The sequence below is a fragment of the Zosterops lateralis genome (assembly GCF_965231275.1).
Source record: "Zosterops lateralis genome assembly, chromosome: Z".
Lineage (NCBI taxonomy): Eukaryota > Metazoa > Chordata > Aves > Passeriformes > Zosteropidae > Zosterops > Zosterops lateralis.
Genome location: NC_139800.1, coordinates 15,401,446 through 15,421,705, shown reverse-complemented (window position 1 = coordinate 15,421,705; position 20,260 = coordinate 15,401,446). Strand labels below are relative to the sequence as shown.

Sequence of the window (20,260 nt, the reverse complement as noted above, 5' to 3'; positions counted from 1 at the left end):
TAAATGGCACTGATTAGGCTTTCAATTGAGCATTTTCTGAAAGGTGTTCAGGTCAGTTATGGGATCATTCCTGGAATTCAACAGCAAATTAATACAATGACCAGCTAACTCTAACTCTCATAGGCAGCAGTGGTACACACACAAATATTCAAGCAGCTTCTGAAAACCAGCCTTTCTGCTGCTTCTGGAAGCAGACACCTATTCTATTGCACAAAGAAAATTTACAGTCACAGGGAACAACTATTTTATATAATCTATTATTATATGTAAGAAAAGCAATTGCTTTCATTAAAATATACATATTCTGATGCCTTCATCTTAGCAAATAACTATTTTTAATTATGATTACCAGATTAATTTAATTAGGATTAAAATTAATGCCTGATTTTTGTTAATGCACATTTGTTAGAGAGCTCTTAGTCAAATAGGAAGTCCAGTTTCTCACCATATATATTGGAAGGATAAACACTGATGTCACTGTGCTAAACTTCAGTGAAAAAGCACGAATAACATCTTGAAATATTCATGAATTACAAAATACCCCATATAAATAATGCTTTTTTATTCATTGCCAATTTTGCAATTCTTAATGATTTTTACCTTTAGATTTATGACTGAAAACATAGCATTCTTTCTTAAAGATTAATCCTGTCAATTTTACCTTTAAAAAGCTTTAAAATTGTGATGCAAATTATTATATTTTTATTTAAACATTTTCTGTTAAATAACAGTCATCTTAATCCAAACTAACTTCAAAATTCTGGAAAGTCATTCTGCATTTGTAATAACTGTCCCCACAAGAGTAGGCAGACTCTGAATGTTTTATTCAGAAATATTCTACACACTCTTCACTGTTTGAATTGTCTAGGCAAGTGACTCTTAGCTAACTTCTTTGGAAGTTTTTGTCTGTTATCTGTATGTGTTTTGTTCTAGTGCATTCGCTCCAGTGTTATAATTTATTTTTTCCTACTCACCTCCAAAGTAAGACCCATCTGTCAGCTTCAGCTCCTTGTTGGACTTGGTGATGACACCAGCAACACCATGTTGAATGAAATACATCTTCTTACCCACAGCCCCTTCTCGGATAATATAATCTCCAGGTTGGAACACCTCAAATCTCAGTTTGCTTAGCATGGCAGTCACAAAATTTGGGTCTGCATTAGCAAAAAGAGGCATTGTAGCCACCAGCTTCCGACAGTTGAAGTTGACAATCTCCTAAATGGGAAGGAAACATCATGATTATACTGGTGAACAAATATGTTCAATATGACGGGCATTGAAAAAAAGGTGTTCTGCTTTCTTAACAAAGAATTTCTTTATGCTCATATTGGACATTTCTGTGTCTCTGTGCTTACTTTATTATATTTTCATCTGTTTCTAGGGAAGTGATTGAAACAAAAGTGCAGTCTGACCTCTAGGTTTAAAGGTTTTCTTCTGGTGACTTTTCACATGTTATTTATTATTCCCATTGGAGTATAAGGAGACACTGACAGAAAGGTAAAAATTAAATAGGAGTTACATTGCTTGAAAACCAGATTGGCTGTTGCAATAACTGTATTAAGTGATGAAATTATGCAAGCCCTGTGTTTCCAAATATTACACCAGTACCATCTTTCTGTTTTGAACATATCCAGTGACAATATAAATATGTATTACAGCTAGCTAGTCAAAATCAACAGGAAAATTTCCTGCACAATTTCTAATTAATTTTATAAACACAGAAACATACATTTCTGCCCCTTAAAGAGATGTGTATAATGTAGATCTCTATACGCAGAAAGCATGACTATTTTCCTAGGGCCTTAAGGATTTCTCCTACCAAGGAAAAACTGCATTCATATTTACAGAGCACAGTATGAGTACATCTACATGATTAGTACCAAAAAAAGCTGTAAATGTCATAACTGCTTTAAATAAATAAAACCAAAACAAAACTCTATGAACAATTTATGAAATATTTTCAAGCTCATTCTTGCAGACCTTACATTGTCTTGGGAAATTAACATGGTCAGTTGTCATTACAGATTTAACATTGTATTGAAAAACTGAGACTAATCAGTATTACACACGGAGAGGGGCTGAGGCAGGCAACATCTATTGAGGTAGCAAACCCAACATGACAGGAAGAGCAAATATAATCATCTGTGTATAAATACAAACAGAACAAATAAAAGAAAAAATACAGCCAGCAATCACTTCACTGCTTTGCTAAACTAAATATGCCTTTATTGTCAATGGAGTACCCCTAGCATTTCTTACACTAATCTAAGGCTTCAAGATTGATGTAAAGTAGACATTTGACCTACCAGTGCTCTCATTCCCATGACTGCATTCCTGCTGGAAGTGGCTCTTCCAACTTCCAATGCATCTGCTGTCTCATATATCTCGAATCAGTTCCCTTGCATCTGAGAGAGATGTGGGAATCCCCCTCCGAAGGGAAGCCATTTGCTACTGAAGCAACTAACAGGTGAATTAAGAGTGAGGAGAGGAAGAAACAACCACCTTTCCCTGAGAAATCACATCCTTTACAAATAAATCAAGTGGGATATAGAGAAGTAAAATGGAACAAAAATGTCTCACCAGGCACCCTACAAACTAGACTCCTATGTAAAAAAAAATTGTAAATTTCATGTAAGATATCTTTTGTTTGCCTGAATTCAAAAATGTTCTCAAGTAACAGCATGTGAACTGCCAGATGGGTGACATTCAAATCTGTGACTACTGCTGAGTCAGTAGGTCAAGAGGGGTAATGCCAAGATACTCTCTAAGTATATTCTTTATGAGGCAATAAGTAACATAATGAGATTCCAACTGTATGTCTTTCTAAAGCATGAGGAGAAGCTTGTTTTCCTTTTCGTTTAAACTCTACATTTCTTAGTAAAACTCCAGCCATCACCTCCCTCCCAAAGGAAAGTAATTTGCTTCTCCCACTGCTAGTAGTATGGTGGCATCCCATGAGGAGCCCCAGACTACATCCTCCATTCCCTGTGAGACTGCCTTGCTGCTGTCTCCACTGATCCTGGCAACAATTATTACTTGTCTTGTCTTGCTTAGGGACTTTTCAGTAGGCCTGCTGCTTGTTTTCTGCTTCTGAAAGTGAATAGCTTGTCTTGCATGCCCAGGAGGCAGAGAAAAGAAATTACTAAAGAAAGAAAAAATTGACTGGAAATTATATAGAAGCTGGTGGGTGAGCACAGAAAAGGCTGGGAGAGTAGAAAGTTCAGCTCCAGTCAAGATTAGGAAGAAAGAGGAAAATAGACTTAGGTGGAGTAGTACTACGAAAGTGAGAATGGGAGGAAAACAAAAAGAAGGAACATAATGACCTTGAAAAAAATGAACAGGAAAAAAAAGAAGGCAGGAAACCTTGACTTTAAAAACAGGTTGAGAATGGAAATTGGTGAAAAGCGAGAATGCAGGAACACAAAACCTGGAGAACAGGTGCCTGGAGTGAAAGCTGAGAAGTAGGGCAGTAAGTGTTTATTTAAACAAAAGGGAAATTGGAAAAAAAAAAAGAGAAGTTATCCACAACATATCTTTAAAAGTATGATAGGAGAGATTATGATATATAGAGAGGGGAGAATTCAGACCTGGATGGCTCCTTTGTGCAGACCCAGTCCTACTCTCCCAGAAAGGAATTAATCTCATCTTGGGCATTCCAACAAAACGTACCCTTCAAAAAGGATTTTCACCCTTGGAATCTCGTGTCCTCTTCTGGCTCAATCTTCTGCCCACTTTTCTCTGGCATTATGTAATCTGTATCTAGATATACCCATGTATACACACACATTATCCTGCTCAGCCTGAGTTGCCTAATGAAGGTACCAACATAGCTACAAAACCACCCTGCTGAGGTAATTTCAGCTGTTATTCCTAGTAATGCATTCATTTTGTTGATTAGTTTTCTGTGAAAGTTTGTGCTAAAGTACAAACTTCCCTTATTTAAGATGTTAGAAGGTGGAAAATTACCGAGGGAGAAAGAAATGTGTCATTTTTAAGTGCTTTGTTTTTCTTTAAAGTGTTCTTTTATTTAAATATGAGATCATTCAGAGCAAGTAAAATACATTTCCCTGAGTCTTAATCACAGGCAGTTCTGCAATTTCAGGTTCTTGTGTATTACTTTAAATATCATCCTGGGGAGAAAGAAACAGTAAAGATTATGAAAGTGTTTTATATAACACAGAAAGTACTAGGAAAAAAAAGTTCCGTGTTTTAAAAGAGAGGCAACAAAAGAGCAAACTGACAAATTAAGAGTTGACATTTTGAACAGAGAAAAATCTTTCACTCATATTTTTCTTTTAATTCTTTGGAGCTAGACTGGAACCAGACTATGCTGCCCAATAGGATAATTAAATGAGATTTTGTCTCACCTCTGCTTGAAGAAAATACCAAATGAAGCCTAAGGAAAGGATCAGGGAAGAAAATACCAAACGAAGCTTGAAGAAGGGATGAGGAGTACATTATATAGCTGAAATGGTTAAAGAGCAAGAATGAATCAGACTTAAATGGAGCAAGTGTTGATCTATTCCAATTGCTGGTCTCTTACACAAGAATTAAGTCAAGAGACACAATGGTCTGCTTTTTATAAGAGATTGGTTAGGTAATTACACTGGCTTCTGCTCCTTTGTAGTATATTGGATTTATTACTCATCTTGACCTTCCTGGATTTTTTTTTTCAAACTGATGTTAAAGCATCAGATATTACCATTTTGTGTGGGTTTAATATTTCTTGATGGCCTCTCTGAAGCATATCAGGATGTTACAGAAGCAGTCACAAGGCTGTCCCAGCTGTGACTGGAGTTCTCTGATGGCATCTCTAAAAGTTTTTAGGATCTCTTTTCCAGAAGATTTTTAGATGGACTGTAGTGCTTTTAGCTAGACTGACTGGAAAATCCTGTTGCCATAAAAAAAGGAAAAGTTATTGAAAGATCTGTTTGCCTGAAAAGTTCTTTACTTTTTCTCAGTAATACAGCTGGGCCAATAAAAGGTACTACTTCCATCTACAAACTATGTTCTTCTTATGAGTAGGCCATTTATAGAAATAGCTTAGCTTTGTTTGGTGACATTGACATACTATCGCAAAAAAACTAGCATATAACTGTAAGAGTGCACTTTTTTTTTCTGAGTGTTCCTTTACATTTTGCTTTCAAAGGAACTAAATCAGTATTAGTTTCCTGATCATTAAAAGGAAGAAATAACTTCACTGAGAAAACAACTTTTTCTCTTAGAAATAACTCGCAAATGAAAAATTACTGACACATCATTAAGAAAGAACTATAGGAAAAGGCATTATATTTAGGGATTTGGGGTTGTTTGAGCAGGTTAGATATCTAAAAACCTGGTTTTAAGGAGCTATATTCTGTATGTGTTCATGATTTCCTGTAATTTTTTAACCCATTGATCAATTATTGTCAAGCTTGGCAGAAAGGAGGCATCTCACTGATACTAAGTTCTCACAGGTTTTATGACAGCAGGCAGTCAGGAGGACTAGGATTAGTACCCCACTGAGGGAATGACTACATCATTATCTAACAACTTGTTAAATGCCAGAAAATCTACATGTGGCAATGGGTTGCAATATTCTTCATTTCTGGTGCACCTGAAATTGTTCAAATTGCTTTGACACATTCTGTTTAATCATCTTTACAGAGTGTATAACTTAAATTTTGCTCAGAGGCCTTTCATGTAAGTAACAAAAACTATGTTTCTCTTTGAATGGGATTGCCACAATTTTCCATTTTTCAATTACATTGATCAGTTTCAACCTAGAGACTCTGCTTAAATTTTACTTAAAATATGGTAACTCTTCCATAGTATGTGTAGAACTGTGTCAAGAAACACTATTCTTTTTCCTTCAGGACTTGGTATTTTGTAATTTTGTCACTACAACTGGATATTCCTTGTGTTTGTTTTAGAAAAGGTCCCTGTTTAGCCCCTTTGGTTATATATTTTAAAGCCCAAGAATGCACTGGTCTGAGGCAGCCAACATATCTGACTTATAGACAAAGCAGAAAACCTGAAAAAATCCTCTGATCTCTAAAGCAAGAGAGTCCATGGGACCTCAACTGCCTTGAAAACCAGAGACAAGCCTGTCTGTTTACATTTTCAAAGCCCTCCAGTTCCCAAGACCCCCAGTATACCTGGATAAAGCATATCCACATGCAGAAAACTTGCCATCCAGCTGTGAGATAAACTTAGGCAAAGGGAAGGAAGGAATACATTGGCTTTGCAGCAAAACAAGGAATGAAATTCCAATTCTACCAGGACTGGCAGACCTGAGTTAAAGCAGGGATTTTTTTCTGTCTAGCTCTGTTCAACTCAGATTAAGACAAGTCAACCCTTAACAGAGCATATGGTAGCTGGTATTCTAAGAGAAAGGAATCTTTTTCATGCATTTGCAATCAGGAGGGATAAAGATTTCACCAATTATATTTTTTTGGCTTCGTTGATTAAATGTTGGCCTTCTGCATACTTTTCTGTCATTCCTTTCTTGATTAGAATTTTCTATTCAACTCCTTCTATGCATTTTTTATACTTCAGTATTATTATTACATTAAGTTCAAATGCAGACAAAATAATCCTTTTGAGGTGATATGGTTCAAACCAAACCTCCAATAAAGGCATGTGATTAAAGATATCCATCTTTTTCCCAGCTTGTTAATTGATTTAATGGAGCTTAAGAGAAAGCAGTTCCGTGCATCTCAAGCTCCTCTTTGAATTGTCCATTATATTTAGAAGATTAAAAAAGAGAAAAAGAAAGAAAAAATACACAATCTATCCAGTCTTTCATTCATCCAACCGCTTTTCCACTTTCTAACTATTTTAAAAAGGAATTTAGCTTTCATCTTTATCAATGTTCTGAAATGTTAAATGCTGCTTAAGTTTGTTTTCCAGCTGGAAAGAGGATGAGAGCGTTTAAAATGGTAGCAGCAATACAGCCAGTGTTTTAAGGCAGTCTGTAAAAGAGAGATAGCCAGTCTAATTTCAAAACCCTGAGAAGTCCTGATAATTCAGGTAAGTACCCAAAGTCTGGGCCATCTGACCAGTCTCTACTTCTTGAAGTAGAGACAAATTTTCTGTATGTATGGCTTTTGGAAAAAACACCCACAGCTTATTACCGAAGGTAATGTGGAACTAGTGCTGTACCATAACAGCAGTTGCTTAGAGACTGTCCTGTCTAATTAACTGAATAAATAAACTGCAATTTGCAAAAGTATTTAACAATCACTATTTCAGTTTTCTGCCCCAGAGTAACTAAATATCTTCATTCCCATTTGTGTGTGTGTGTACATTGGAGTTCTATATTTGTTAATGCTATACAGTATTTTAAAAATAATATCTTGGGGAGGGGGGATAATTAAGGCTGAAATCTTTGTTTAGCAGGAATTTTAAATACTGAAGTTGCCCATTATGCCAATGAGAATACAGACTTAAACACATGTACTTTGAAACTGTAGCAGAAAGTGAATCCTAAGAGATGTGAAGTTGAAAAAATCCTATCAGCACTGATATCCTGTTGGTATCCATATTTTGTGTTAGTGCATGGAAAAGTTAGATTTCATGTTTGCTTGACAATGAATGAAGCACTTCCCATGTTTTTCTAAACATCACTTTCAGTGATTCAGAAAGAGGATAATTTTTTGCTAATAATCACAAAAAATTGTCCAGTCTGCTTGCTCACAGGTTAGTCTCTACTGCAGCACTGCTTTTCCACTGTCTTTGGAGCCTCCAGTCACCTCCAGCTGGTGATCTGCTGGTTCTGGAAAACACTTTCACTACTATGCATTAGTACTGAAATTCCACTTGCCATCACCAATCAATATGTGGTTGACCTTGTGTGTCATCTGTGTGACAGTTCAATTGCTACTTACAGCTTTGCTCAATGAAGGCTACCTCTTATATCCACCAAATTCAGTAAAATTTCACCCGATCACCAAAAGAAAAAGAGGTTTGTTTTAGAATAGTGCTGGGAAGAGTGCTGCTCTTCTCAGGACAGTGCTTGATTCACCTGATAGCAAGGGATAGTTATTGTGCTTGAGAGAAAGAAAAAGAGGAGACAGTGGAGTTTCACAAAGGCAGCCTGAGTTACATTTGTGTGAGTTATTAGGTAAAATATATTGATTGAGGTGTTGTATTGTTTAAAACACACAGTTGGGATGCAGAACAGCCTGAAGAGTTACTCTCACTTGAGAAAGGGAAGGCCATGAATACAATAATTTGTGGATGAAAGCAGGGAGGAAGAAAAATGTGTTTGAAGCTACCAAGGGTGACCGGGGGCTAAAACAAAGTTTGAAGCAAAGAACTAGGTGGTGGGAAAACATAAACATGCCTTAGAAGAAATGGAAAGCTATGGTTTGGATACAATTTTTTTGTGTTATTTCTGATTTGCACTTGTTTGATCAAGATCAGAAACTGAAGCTGTGAATGCTTCCATGGAAAGTTTACTGTGTGCCCTGAAACAGGAAAGGAATTCCTTCTGCCATTCCAACTCTCCCTCTTTGTCCTCTCCTCCCTTCTTCTGTCCCCCATGTACTACAACCCAAATGGCCAAAACTGAGCAAGAGTAAAGTTCTCAAGAGAATGTACTTGATCTACACGCTATGTGCTTGGTTTAGTTGACACAGTAGCAACAACAACCAGGAAAACAGTTATTTAAAAATCAGTGGTGGTTTGTTCACTGAGTTATTTTACAGCTCTTGTGCAGCTCTGGATGAGAAACACTATTATCTTGTTAATTGCCAGGTTAACAGTTACTCTTTTTATAATGAGTTAAAAGCCCATTAGTTCAAAGGCTCTCTATAAATTTGTTAGGTGGCTTAAATGAAATCTTACTGATTATATTGGATAATTCCTAGTTAACTAGACTTGAAATATCCACACTGAAATTATGTTTAATGCTTTTAAGTATGTTTCAGGTTGTATCTAATTTGATTTGTAATTACTCAAAGGCCTACTCTATACTATGAGCAAGAAACATCAAACTCTTAACTCTATCTAACACACAAAATTTAGATATTGTTAGACAATGTATATTCCACATTTTAAAGTGGTAAAAAAGAGCTTTTATAATCAATGAGAACTATGTAGATTTTTTAGGTAAATGGGTGACAGGACCCTGAATGCCTGCATGTGTATGTGCTAAAATATTTACAATGCCAGCTATAGAGGTACACATCTATATATAACAGAAGGATATAAAAAGAAAGATAAGGAGGATGCACAATCCCTTTCTAATTCCGAACTCTGCCTTCGTCACTGCTTTGCAATGTGAACTGGGGCAAGCCAATTGTAATACCATTCGAATTTGCCTTCTAAAGGAAACTACTGGCAAGGATGCTAGAGTGTGATCAGGTGCCACAGCTCAGTGATCTTATGTTGTGAGTAGCAACTTGTAATACAGGTGTAAGAAGCCCATGACCCACATTCAGGCCGCTGCACCGGAGCCCAAGCATGCAGAAGTAGAAAAATACTGAAAGTGCAGATTTTAGAGCCCTGGTTTACAGTGAAACATGATGCTCAGTTGTAAGGGTGAGACACAGAGAGCTGGCTCCAGGAAGTTATCAGTAGGTCATAAAAATGAAGATGAAGTTTCTGGAAATAATTTAGCAGAGTGTCAGCCAGACAGCCCTCAAGACAGAATTTGCTTGAGAGTACCACTTTGGCTAATATTGGTAGCTGCAGGGAAAAGAGATGAATAAATGGCAAGGGAATTGTAAAGAGCAGAAAAAAATTCTGAGGAGGGCGAATGGTGACAGCAAAACAGCCTCAATAGCAAATCATGTGTAGCAAAGAGAAGGCAATCTGGCAGGAGTAGACAATGTGTATTAGTAATAACAGCTAGAGTAAAGGTAATGCACTGGACTTTAAACATCCAGTAGGCAGACACACTAAATAGTGGCATGGCATTGGAATAACACAGAGTCACTTTACAACTAGGAGCCAAATCATGGTCAAGACTTGACAGAACAAGGATCCACCAGGACAACCTCAGCATTTTTACATTCTGAAAACTCTTACTCTGTAGAATAAGAAACATGGAGAAGCAGCAGCTATGTAAATAGTAAACAAGAAGCCAGTGGAGATACTTACAGCCTTCTGCTGTCTGCATTTACTACTGTTGCTCTATTTGCTCTCTGAATGCCTTCACTGAGGCCTTAAATACTTAGGCTTGTGCTTCCACTCCAGGATTGGACATGAACTAAAAGCAAAGGGGACTGATGACAGTAAGGCACTCAGGAACTGCCATTAGCATCTGTGCATGAGCCCAGTCAGCCATAGGATGCAGTGCTTTACATTATTTTAATATTTTTTTTTCAAAACAATTTCAGTTCATCTGCTTGCCCAGTTTAAAATTTATGTAACTATTAGTAGCACTTAATTAAATTATATTTATGTGTAATTAAATTTCTCACTTAGTGAATTAAACATAGGCTGAGGTTTATTTCTATTAAAAAAATACTCCTATAATTTATTCAGAAAGTTCTTCAAATTATTTTTAGACTATACTTTAATCTCTGCCTTTATGAATACATTTATATATATTGATTTTATATCATAAGAGGACCCCTGAACTCCTTGTAACTATAATTCATTTTAAGGTAATATATTATAAATATAGTTTGGTGGTATAGGAAATATGTGCTGAGATATATGGCAACAGTAGAAAAAGAGAAACCTAGTGCAATATATACACTTACTACTTTGCAAAGATATCAACAAAAGTTTTACATGGCATTCTTCTCACAAAGACATCCTGGGCATGTGTTTGCATGAATGTGCCAAGATATATATGTATGTATATATGTATGTGTGTATATATATATATATGTCTATGTATATACAAAGATATATGTACATATATATATATATATATATATGTATGTACATATATACAGTATGCATATATATGCTCTCCCACACATATATTTATACAAGTACATGGGTATACATGTATATGTCTACAGATGTACATATTTGTACATTAAATGAAAAAAGATCAAAGTATAACTAATTAAAGTCTCCCATTTGAATTATGTTTCAAAGTAGATTTAATTATCTTATTTACAAGTTCATAAGCACACACGTAAGAGTGTGTGCTTGTATAACCCAAGTTATAATCTCCAAGCAAAGAGGTGAGAGGAAAGAAGATTCTGCTCCAAGTCCCAATTATGTTCTTTGGAAATGAAATGTCCTGATGTTCTATATTCTGCAAGGACACATGATCTGTATCTATTTTCAGTGAACATCTTCTCACATGGTGGCCTAAAAATAGGCCAGCCATGAACTTTAAATAATGGCTCAGGAAGGGTATTAACCTCTTTCTCACATTCTAAGTTTGTCCCATTGCTGTAAGTATCAATATTATGAAGAGTGTATCTGGTGTTAGAGAATGACAAAGCAAGCTACATATACCTCATTTCTGCTTCTCTACAGATGTCTTTGCCTCTTAATTCCCTTCAAGGTCTGTTATACAAATTAAGCTGTCCAAACACAATACTTGACAGCATTTCTCTTCCTGTAAGTAGTGAATCTGTTTTCTGTCAGGTGTTAAAAAGCATGAACTATTTCATTTCCAACCCTGCAGGGTGGGAGACATTCTACCCTTGGTGAAATATGTGAAAACTCATATTTTCATAAATACACAAGTGTTTATTCAATGTGTGGCTATGATTGGTACATCGAGTTGCTGGATTTTTGTTTTGGTAACTGTGGATATCTGTATTAGCTGCATTTCCCAAATCATCTGTTACAACTCCCAGAGCATTATGCAAATTTTTCAAAAGTTTCTCAATAATTCTGCTCTTTTCTTACTTTTTCAGTAGACACAGATACACTGCTGCTTCCTGATTTTCAATTTAGTAAAAGAAAAATCCTCACTATGAAGTAAGCCTAAATTTTGAATACATGTAAGGGATATTCATGAGATCACAAAAATAATAGTTTTCAGTTGCACAGTGATCTAATGATGGCCACACAGGCTAAAGTGAAAACTGCTTAATAACAAAGAATGTGGCTTTTCTTTAAATTGCTATATTTACCACACAGGTATTTATTTTATCCACAAAATATTTTAGTCATCTAGCAAGGCATCATCCATTGCTTCAATGAGTGTACAAACATGCAATGATCAGTTCATAAACTTGCAGCTGTTCATGTTTTAGGGCACATCATTTGTCTCCTTCCAACCAACCACAGAATTTTTTTGCTTTTCACAAGGGAGAGAAAAGAAAAATGGATCTATTTAGAAGAAAATTAACACAGACTCCACAAAACAATCTAGGAGATTAAAATCCTTTTCAGGGAACTCCTTGCTTGTCAGTGCTCTACTACTACCAAGGCTGGCTAAGGATCCAGGGCTATTGCTAAGTCAGGACTGTGCAAAGGCATTGGGAAAGAGGTGGTGGGGACAGATAAAAATATTGCCTTGAACTCAGTTCAGGAACTACCAGGAAGCCTGTACCTGTACTCCCAGCATCAGACTCCACATTTTGCTCCAGCTTTTAATTTCACTCATTTCTGAGACTCTCATTAATCACTAGAAGTATCACATATTAAGTTCTTTAAGTGTTAGACACTTATCTTTAAATCAAACAAGTGTAATTCAACACCTTGTGCATCCATATCTATGCTATATTTCATTATCTGTCCATTTATAATACTTTCAGAATTTTTAATTAAATTTCCATTTGCATTTAATCCCTTACAAAAAAGTTATTTATTAAATAAGAGATTAGATTTTCAACAGATTATTTTGGAGCTGTAGAGGAGACTCCAGATTTTTTAGGTACCAAAAAAATGGAGTATTTCAAATTTGACTTACTGGCAATTAAATTTCTGGAAAAAAGATTTTAGGTATTTGCTTATTGCATCTTCTAGGTAACAGTAACAATACAAAAGTATGCATTAGGCAGAGTTTTGTTCAGGTTTCAAAGTAATATACAACTTTTTTTTTCTCAAGTAGCACTAGGATGAAAGTAAAACAAGGATTTAAAATTACCTTGAGGTGCAAAATTTAACTTGGATTATCTCCCACAGTTTTAACTAGGTTAACGTTCCTAAATCATTGGTATATCAATGGGAAATTAAGTTCATAAATGTGCATTCAGAACAGATCTTGTGCTCTGTTGTTTTTTGCTCTCCTTGTCTTTGCCTTTGAGATCACATGCTTTTAAAAGGCAACTACAGATTTATGTATGGGAAGTGCTGTGTAGCCTTCTGTGTGCTGTTACTACCATAATGTGCAACTGAGTGCATAAAAATAGGCACATGCATTTGCTTCTGCATCAAACAGTTCATGGCATATTTATCTCCTCTTGCTGGAGGTGAGTCACAAGTCTAATCTTTCTTTGTGGTGACTTTCATGGACAGTGGCACGTTTAAAGGGTACCCCCTCAACACAGAACCTTTTGTATTACATGCCCCCCCCAGCATTTTTACTGGTTCCAAACAAATGTGCTTCAAAAGCCTCTAGCCTGCTTTCTGAATTTAAATTCCACAGTGAAAACTCAAGGAAAAGATATTCACTTTCACCCACCTCCATTAATGAGCTTTACAGGAAAAGGATGTGGGCATGTCTACACTGTGCATCCCTGCCTTGTCTGAAATATGTTTTCTACTGAGTCCCAAGTGCATCCTGCCCTCTGCTTTCCCCTTTCCCCTTCCTCTGCTTTCTTTATGCAATGTCATGACTTTTTATTGCAGGAGTTGATGAAGAAGAAATGGAGAACTCTGGTAGGCACCAGGGTGCCAGATCCTGCATCTCCTAATCTTGACTTAAGAGAGAAAATATAATTTCCAGCTCTGCATCAAGAATTTGAATTTACTTATTTGTTATTTATCTTCAGTTATTCTCTAAAGGGTTCAGAGGAACATATTTTAAATTCTTCCATTTTATTGTAATGGATTCATAGTCAGAATTCAGGGATTAGGACCAAAGATTGTTTAGGTTTTAGCCACATCTTACCAAAAAAGGACACCTGTAAGGCCAAAGCAAGCATAGTATTAAAAGAACGTGTGTACATAAGAAGAACTAACTCAGGAGTTATCTGAAGTATGTTACTATTATTATTTTGAACCTCCTAAAAATCAGCAATGCTATCTCTTATTGCAATATCATATTCCCATCTGACAGAAATGAACATGTTGTGGTAGGCACCAATTTATAGTAACCTCTCTTGGCTTTCACCAGAAACTACATGGAGATTAAAAAAAAGTGTTTGACTCTTTCCATCCACTGCCCCAAGCACCACCTCGGTATCGAGCAGCCGAGCAATTCTTTGGTCTGTTAAACACTGAGACATGACAGACAATTGGAAGCATGATCTTGGGCAGAATAAGGCAATGAGTGAATTTTGTTTTTGCAGGACAGCAGCTATTCTCTCATTGCACTGGACCTGGTGCCCACCAAAACCTTTCTGATTCTGCTCTTCAGATGCCTGAGCAGCATTTCCAACATGAGCAGGCACAGACTGCATTTACTTTTCTGTAACAGGATTTTACTTCTCTCTCTTACAGCATCCACTTTGCATTTAAATAGTTTGGAACTTTTATCAAAATACTTGCCTTTCTTTCATATGAAAGACAACTACTGCACTAAGAATTGGGCATTTATTTGAATTAGTATATTTGAAGAGCTCATGAAAGAACTGTCATGTCTGAAATATTTATTAAAGAATTACAACAAAGGAATCTTGTAGGTGCAGTAACATGACTATTCAAAATTGTAACTACTGAGAAGTACTGGTGTATTATTATCTGTATTATCAGAAGCAGTTAGATCTGGAACTTGTCAAAGCATGTCTGAGCGCTCGGGATGGATTTGCTAATAAAGCATGTCAAACACAGAAAGGATTGTGATCAAAGTGTCTTGAGCATGTGGAACAGCGATGGAAGTGGCTGACAATTCCGCCGCAGCATGTGTGCTGTGAATGTGCACACATCAAAGGGCAAACATACTCCCCAGGGCTCAGCAAATCAAACCACATTGTCTTAGGCCCTGGGAAACAGCCCTGAGTGTGCACACCATTTGTTACCATGTCACACCTGTGGCAGAAACTCATCTTAAAACACAATAATCCAATCACCTGGTGATTGTCTTCCCATTTCAACATTAAAATGGCCATTTGCTACTATTTGCTACTATTTTCAGTTTTTAAGACTTCATTATAGTTCCTTCTGAGAACTTTTCTTTCAGCTTTGTATACTTGGACTGCAATTTAGACATAATTTACACAGATATTTGAAAACCACCAATTTTCTTTTTCAGCATTAGTCAAATCATACTGTGGTATATCAGCATTTATTCTGCAAGACTGACATGCTGCATAATTCACTCATGATTCAGTACTCCAGAATATGAACTAGTTATACTTTATCTGTGCCTCTGAGAAAAACAAACCAACAATTAAATAAACAAAAAACCCCTTTAATTCACTAGTTAAAAATAAGGAGATAATTAAACAAATTCCAATGTGACTACATCTATAATGATACATTTTTCTTTGTTCCTCTCTTTATGCTTCATACTAAAGATCACTGCATATTAAAATGCAGAAAAATACAGTGGATTGCAACAAACTAGTTACTTGTTTTTATGAGATAAATTTATGGACGTAAGTTGTTATGGAAACAAAATCTCCAAATTCAAGTATTTCTATGATTGTGTTTTAATAAAAAAAAATATATTTTCTACCATTATTTTAATGTTGAAATTCCATAGCCCAAAATCATCAGGACTACATTATTAAAAAAGATCAAAGCATTCTGTAATCTAATCACATACCATTTTGGCCTTATATTATTACTCTGGAGATGCTTTGTCTTCTGTGCACAGGACTATAGTATAGTCTAAATAAGAATACATTGCTTTGTGATTTCTAGAGATAAATAAATAGGAAGATATTAACATAAAAAAATAAAGATATTAAAAAGGAGATAAAATTTAATAGGGAAAAAGGAAATAGGGAAAAGTCAACAATTAGGAAAGAACAGCAAGATTGCCAAATGGATAATTTAAAAACTGACTTTAAACACACAAAATAATTTCTCTACAAAAATACCTAATACTTGTCTACAAGTACCAAACCATATGGTTTGGGTCCAATTTTCACTCAGATACAACATAAATTATAAACTCAGTAATGGAAGCCTTCCTTCACTTTATTGTGAGAGCACTTTCCTTACAAGAATGTCACAAAATGCCACTCTTGATGCAACACTAAGTACTGTGCAAGAGGCTTCTCGGAACCTTACATCTGACTCATTAGGCTGGAATAGGTACCACAATGTGCCTGCACTCACTGTCCCTATGGGAACAGCAAAGGTCAAGGACTGCACACAGGTCTGCTCAGTTCCAGAAACAGCACCGTGTAAAGGTGGAGAAACGTGTTAAAAAGAAACTACAAGAAGCTCCTCATGATCTGGTTGGAAGTTACTGGTGGGGAGCTATATTAAATGATACACCTTAATAAATACATGAAATAATGTATTTGTTACCACTTACAGTTAGTTTTTACCATTACAGTTTAAAACAAAAAGTAAACCCATGGTTGGCAGTGGCTAAAAAGCAAATTAACATTAGGAGTTATTTGCATTATTATAGCATCAGTATTCTTGCAGCAGAACTGCTCGTTTCACCTCTAAAAGGCTACAGTAGACCCAGGGGAAAAAAAACCTGAAAATGGCAAGAAGAATGATCTAGCTTCTATGCAAGAAAAAATTAACTAGAATATGTCTATTTACCATCAAAAAAATACAGTTTAAGGATGTTGTCATAAAACTCTCTAAAACTGTGACTGGCATGCAAAAAGTCAGTAAAAACTGACTGTACTATATCATTTTTGCTACAAGAATTAATGGCCATCAAAACAAGAAACCATTTGTAACTCTGCTCAATCCCAAAAGAAGGCGGTAGTTTCTCATGCAGGAGGGGTCAGGTCTGTGCTCTTTGACAAAGGATGGTCTAGTTGCAGAGAGTACCTTGAATAAATAATGCAAATAAGTAATTGGAGGAGATGTGTATTAAGGATTACCTAGTAGACAAATCACATCAGCCTCAGAGCATCCCTTGACCTGAAAATGTTGTGAGTCCAGGAGAGTCATGCAGGGATGCACCATACTCTCCCTGTTCCTGTTCTTCCATGGGCATCCACCCACAGCCACTGCTGACGAGACTGATGGCTGAGACTAAGGCCAGATCTGAGTCACTTTGACTTATACTCAGTCACAAGATGGAACTAGCAATGTATATGTATTTCAACTTTTAGAATTCAGGTGTTTATTTGGAATGTATTTCTCTTAGGTGCATGTGGGTTTTGCTGTGGTTTTTTTAAACTTCTTGTCTGTAGTGTCTCCATTTCATGTCATGACAGTTACAAAGACCACTTTTGGGGTTAAGGCCTTCTGGGGCCAAAGGATATTCAAGCCTTGTAGGTGGTAAGAACTCAAAATTAAAACATGTGAAGTTCAATATTTCTGGCTGCTGAAGAACTAGAGATGGATGATATTTATATAAGGGAAACATGCTAATTGTTTCTAACCACTACTACAAGAAATGAGGGAGAGAGACAGTTAATTGCAAATGCTATTAAAGACAGAATTTATTTCACATGTCAACTGCTGTTAGAAGATGCAACCTTTTTTCTAAGCTAGTCAGCTAGGTTTTCTTTACCGTGAGAGCATGTGTGTGTGGGTGGTGTGTGCAGAGAGTCTGATGATTATCTCAGACTTGTTGCAGAACTTGTGTGGAGCTACAGATAGGTTTGATGAATCCAGCCCTGTATGGCCTGCAAGAAGCAATTTAAAATCTTTCATCTCTACCAAAACTATAACTGCCAGGAGTCTCTTGATTATCTTGTTCTTGAGAAGACTGGACATTTATTATCAGATTAGTCTAACTGTGGAAAAGGGTATATGCTTTTAGTTCAAGTGAAATTTCTGAATTTAATGAAAAGAAACCCTTATCTTTTTTTCTTTTTTTTTCTTTTTTTTTTTTTTTTTTTTTTTTTTTTTTTTTTGGTCAGAGAGCATTTGTCCTTACAAGCAGTTATGCACATAGCATGTTGCAATTTATGGTTAATTCAGTTTGAGTGTATAGAGCTAAGAGTATCCAATTAATTGCATTACTACTGGACTAATACACCCAAATTGTGCAATTAACTAAACAGGGGAGAATGTGGAGCTTTTCAGTCTCATAAATGTTGCCTTAGTGCCCAGTCATCAAATGCAATCTCTTTGTTAATACCAGATTATCCTTTAAGGATACAGGTCAGCCACTAGTTGCTTTACTCAGCTTTGAAACACTTAGACAGAGCCTTGTACAGTTGAAAAAAGGTTCAGGATTCCTTTTTCCCTTTTTTTATGAAGCCTTAGTTAACTTTCCCACAATAAACATGACTCTATTTCTATTAAACAACCAAGGTAGGCACTCACACACATACATCAGATATTTCTCAGATTTTCTCAGATTTTAATCATCCAATCTGCTATGAATGTTTGATACATAATGTTCAGAAGTTCTTTAAAATGAACATCCAACCTCTTATACAAAAAAATCTGCTGTCAAGGCAGATGATTGTGCTGCTTTGCACTGGTTTGACCTCACCTTGAGTCCTGCGTGCAGTTTTGGGTGCCACAGTATAAAAAAGACATTAAACTATTAGAGGGAGGGTCACAAGGATGGCAAAGGGCCTTGGGGGGAAGCTGAATGAGGAGCAGCTGAGGTCACCTGCTCTGTTCAGCCTGGACAAGAGGAGCCTGAGGGGAGACCTCACTGCAGTTACAACTTCCTCGTGAGCTGAAGAGGAGGGGCAGGCACTGATCTCTGCTCTGTGTGGCCAGTGACAGGACACAAGGGAATGGCCTGAAGCTGTGTCAAGGGAGGGTTAGAAAAAGAGTTGGTTATTAGAAAAAAAATTTTCTCCCAGAGGGTGTTTTGGGCACTGGAACAGGCTCCCCAGGGCAGCGGTCACAGCACCAGCCTGACAGAGCTCAAGAAGGGTTTGCACAATGCTCTCAGGCACATCGTGTGACTTGGGGATGGTGCTGTGCAGGGCCAGGAGCTGGACTCCAGGACCCTGATGGTTCCCTTCCAACTCAGCATATCCTTTGATTCTATGATTCTATAGGCATATACAGCTTTATTACTAGCATTTATCATGTAAGAATTATTTTTACACCAGATTTTTTCTGCTAATTCTATGTACTTTAGCTATTTTTAATGGTTGAATGATCATATTTATATCATGCATAATTACTTTCCTGCTAAAAAAATCCCCAAAATTTTAAAACGTGGACCAAAAAGAAGGTCATCATTCTTAAAGAAAGCATAGCTGTGGAAAATTTCAACCCATACAGAAAATTTGAATGGCTGAGAACAAGAAGTAGTAAAAACCCTGCAATCTTTTTTTATAACATTACACGATGCCATAATTACGCAGCAGTTAGTATGGTTCCTTTTGTTCTGCTTACTCCAAGTGAGGAAATAATGGTTTCAGATTAATATCTTTGTCAGAAGCTACTTTCATCAAGTCTGTCCTGTGGAGACTCTGGATATTTACTCTATGGTAAATTCCACGTGTAATAATCAAATGTAGAATTAATTAAAAACTAAAGAAATACAGTAAATATTTATTCTTCAGCAATGCAGCCAGGCATTATGACCTGTAATCGTCTTGTGCAGTTACTGGTATGTAAAATGGTAAAGCCCATCCAATATATGAACAGCTGTGTTCCACCTTTAAAAGGCTCCAATTTCTTATCCATTAGTGACATCAAAAAGCCACCACCTGCACTACTAAACTGCATGTACTGAAGGGGTAGCTAAAACAGAATTTGAAACTATTAACTAAGAAAGATATCTAAGTAACGTTTTCAGGCCACAGTGCATACACTGCCATGAAAATTTGGACAGATTCATTAAAGAAACCTGTTCTGACACTGCCAGTGGCCAGTTCTTACTTTTTCTGTTTTTGACCTTTCTCTGGAACACTACTGTGTTGTCAGCAGGGGAGTATGCAACCTGATTATAGCTAATTTTTTGTTGCGTAATAGAACAAAAAAGACCTGCTAAGTACAGCATAACCTTAGCAAAATCAGAAGCCACTCCTTCCATGAAATTCTATTCTTCTTTCATGTTTTTAGGGGCTCATTAATTTTTGAAATTTTCCATGCTTGATCTCTCACCAGAAGTGCTTTTTGTTTTTTATGGTTGACCAAATTTGCTTTTCTGCTTCTAAGCTGTAAGAAAAAGGAGGGGAAGGGGACA

The 20,260-nt window shown here is 36.4% G+C and overlaps 1 protein-coding gene across 1 annotated transcript in view; it reads right to left on the bottom strand.

Annotated features, from left to right (window-relative positions):
* Positions 1-20,260, bottom strand: part of HCN1 (hyperpolarization activated cyclic nucleotide gated potassium channel 1) — a gene marked incomplete at both ends in the record, with an annotated part of 192,146 nt that overhangs the window by 18,334 nt on the left and 153,552 nt on the right. The window contains one exon of the mRNA XM_083883306.1: positions 975-1,215. Coding sequence (XP_083739432.1) covers positions 975-1,215 — 241 coding nt within the window. The remainder of the gene's footprint in view (positions 1-974; positions 1,216-20,260) is intronic.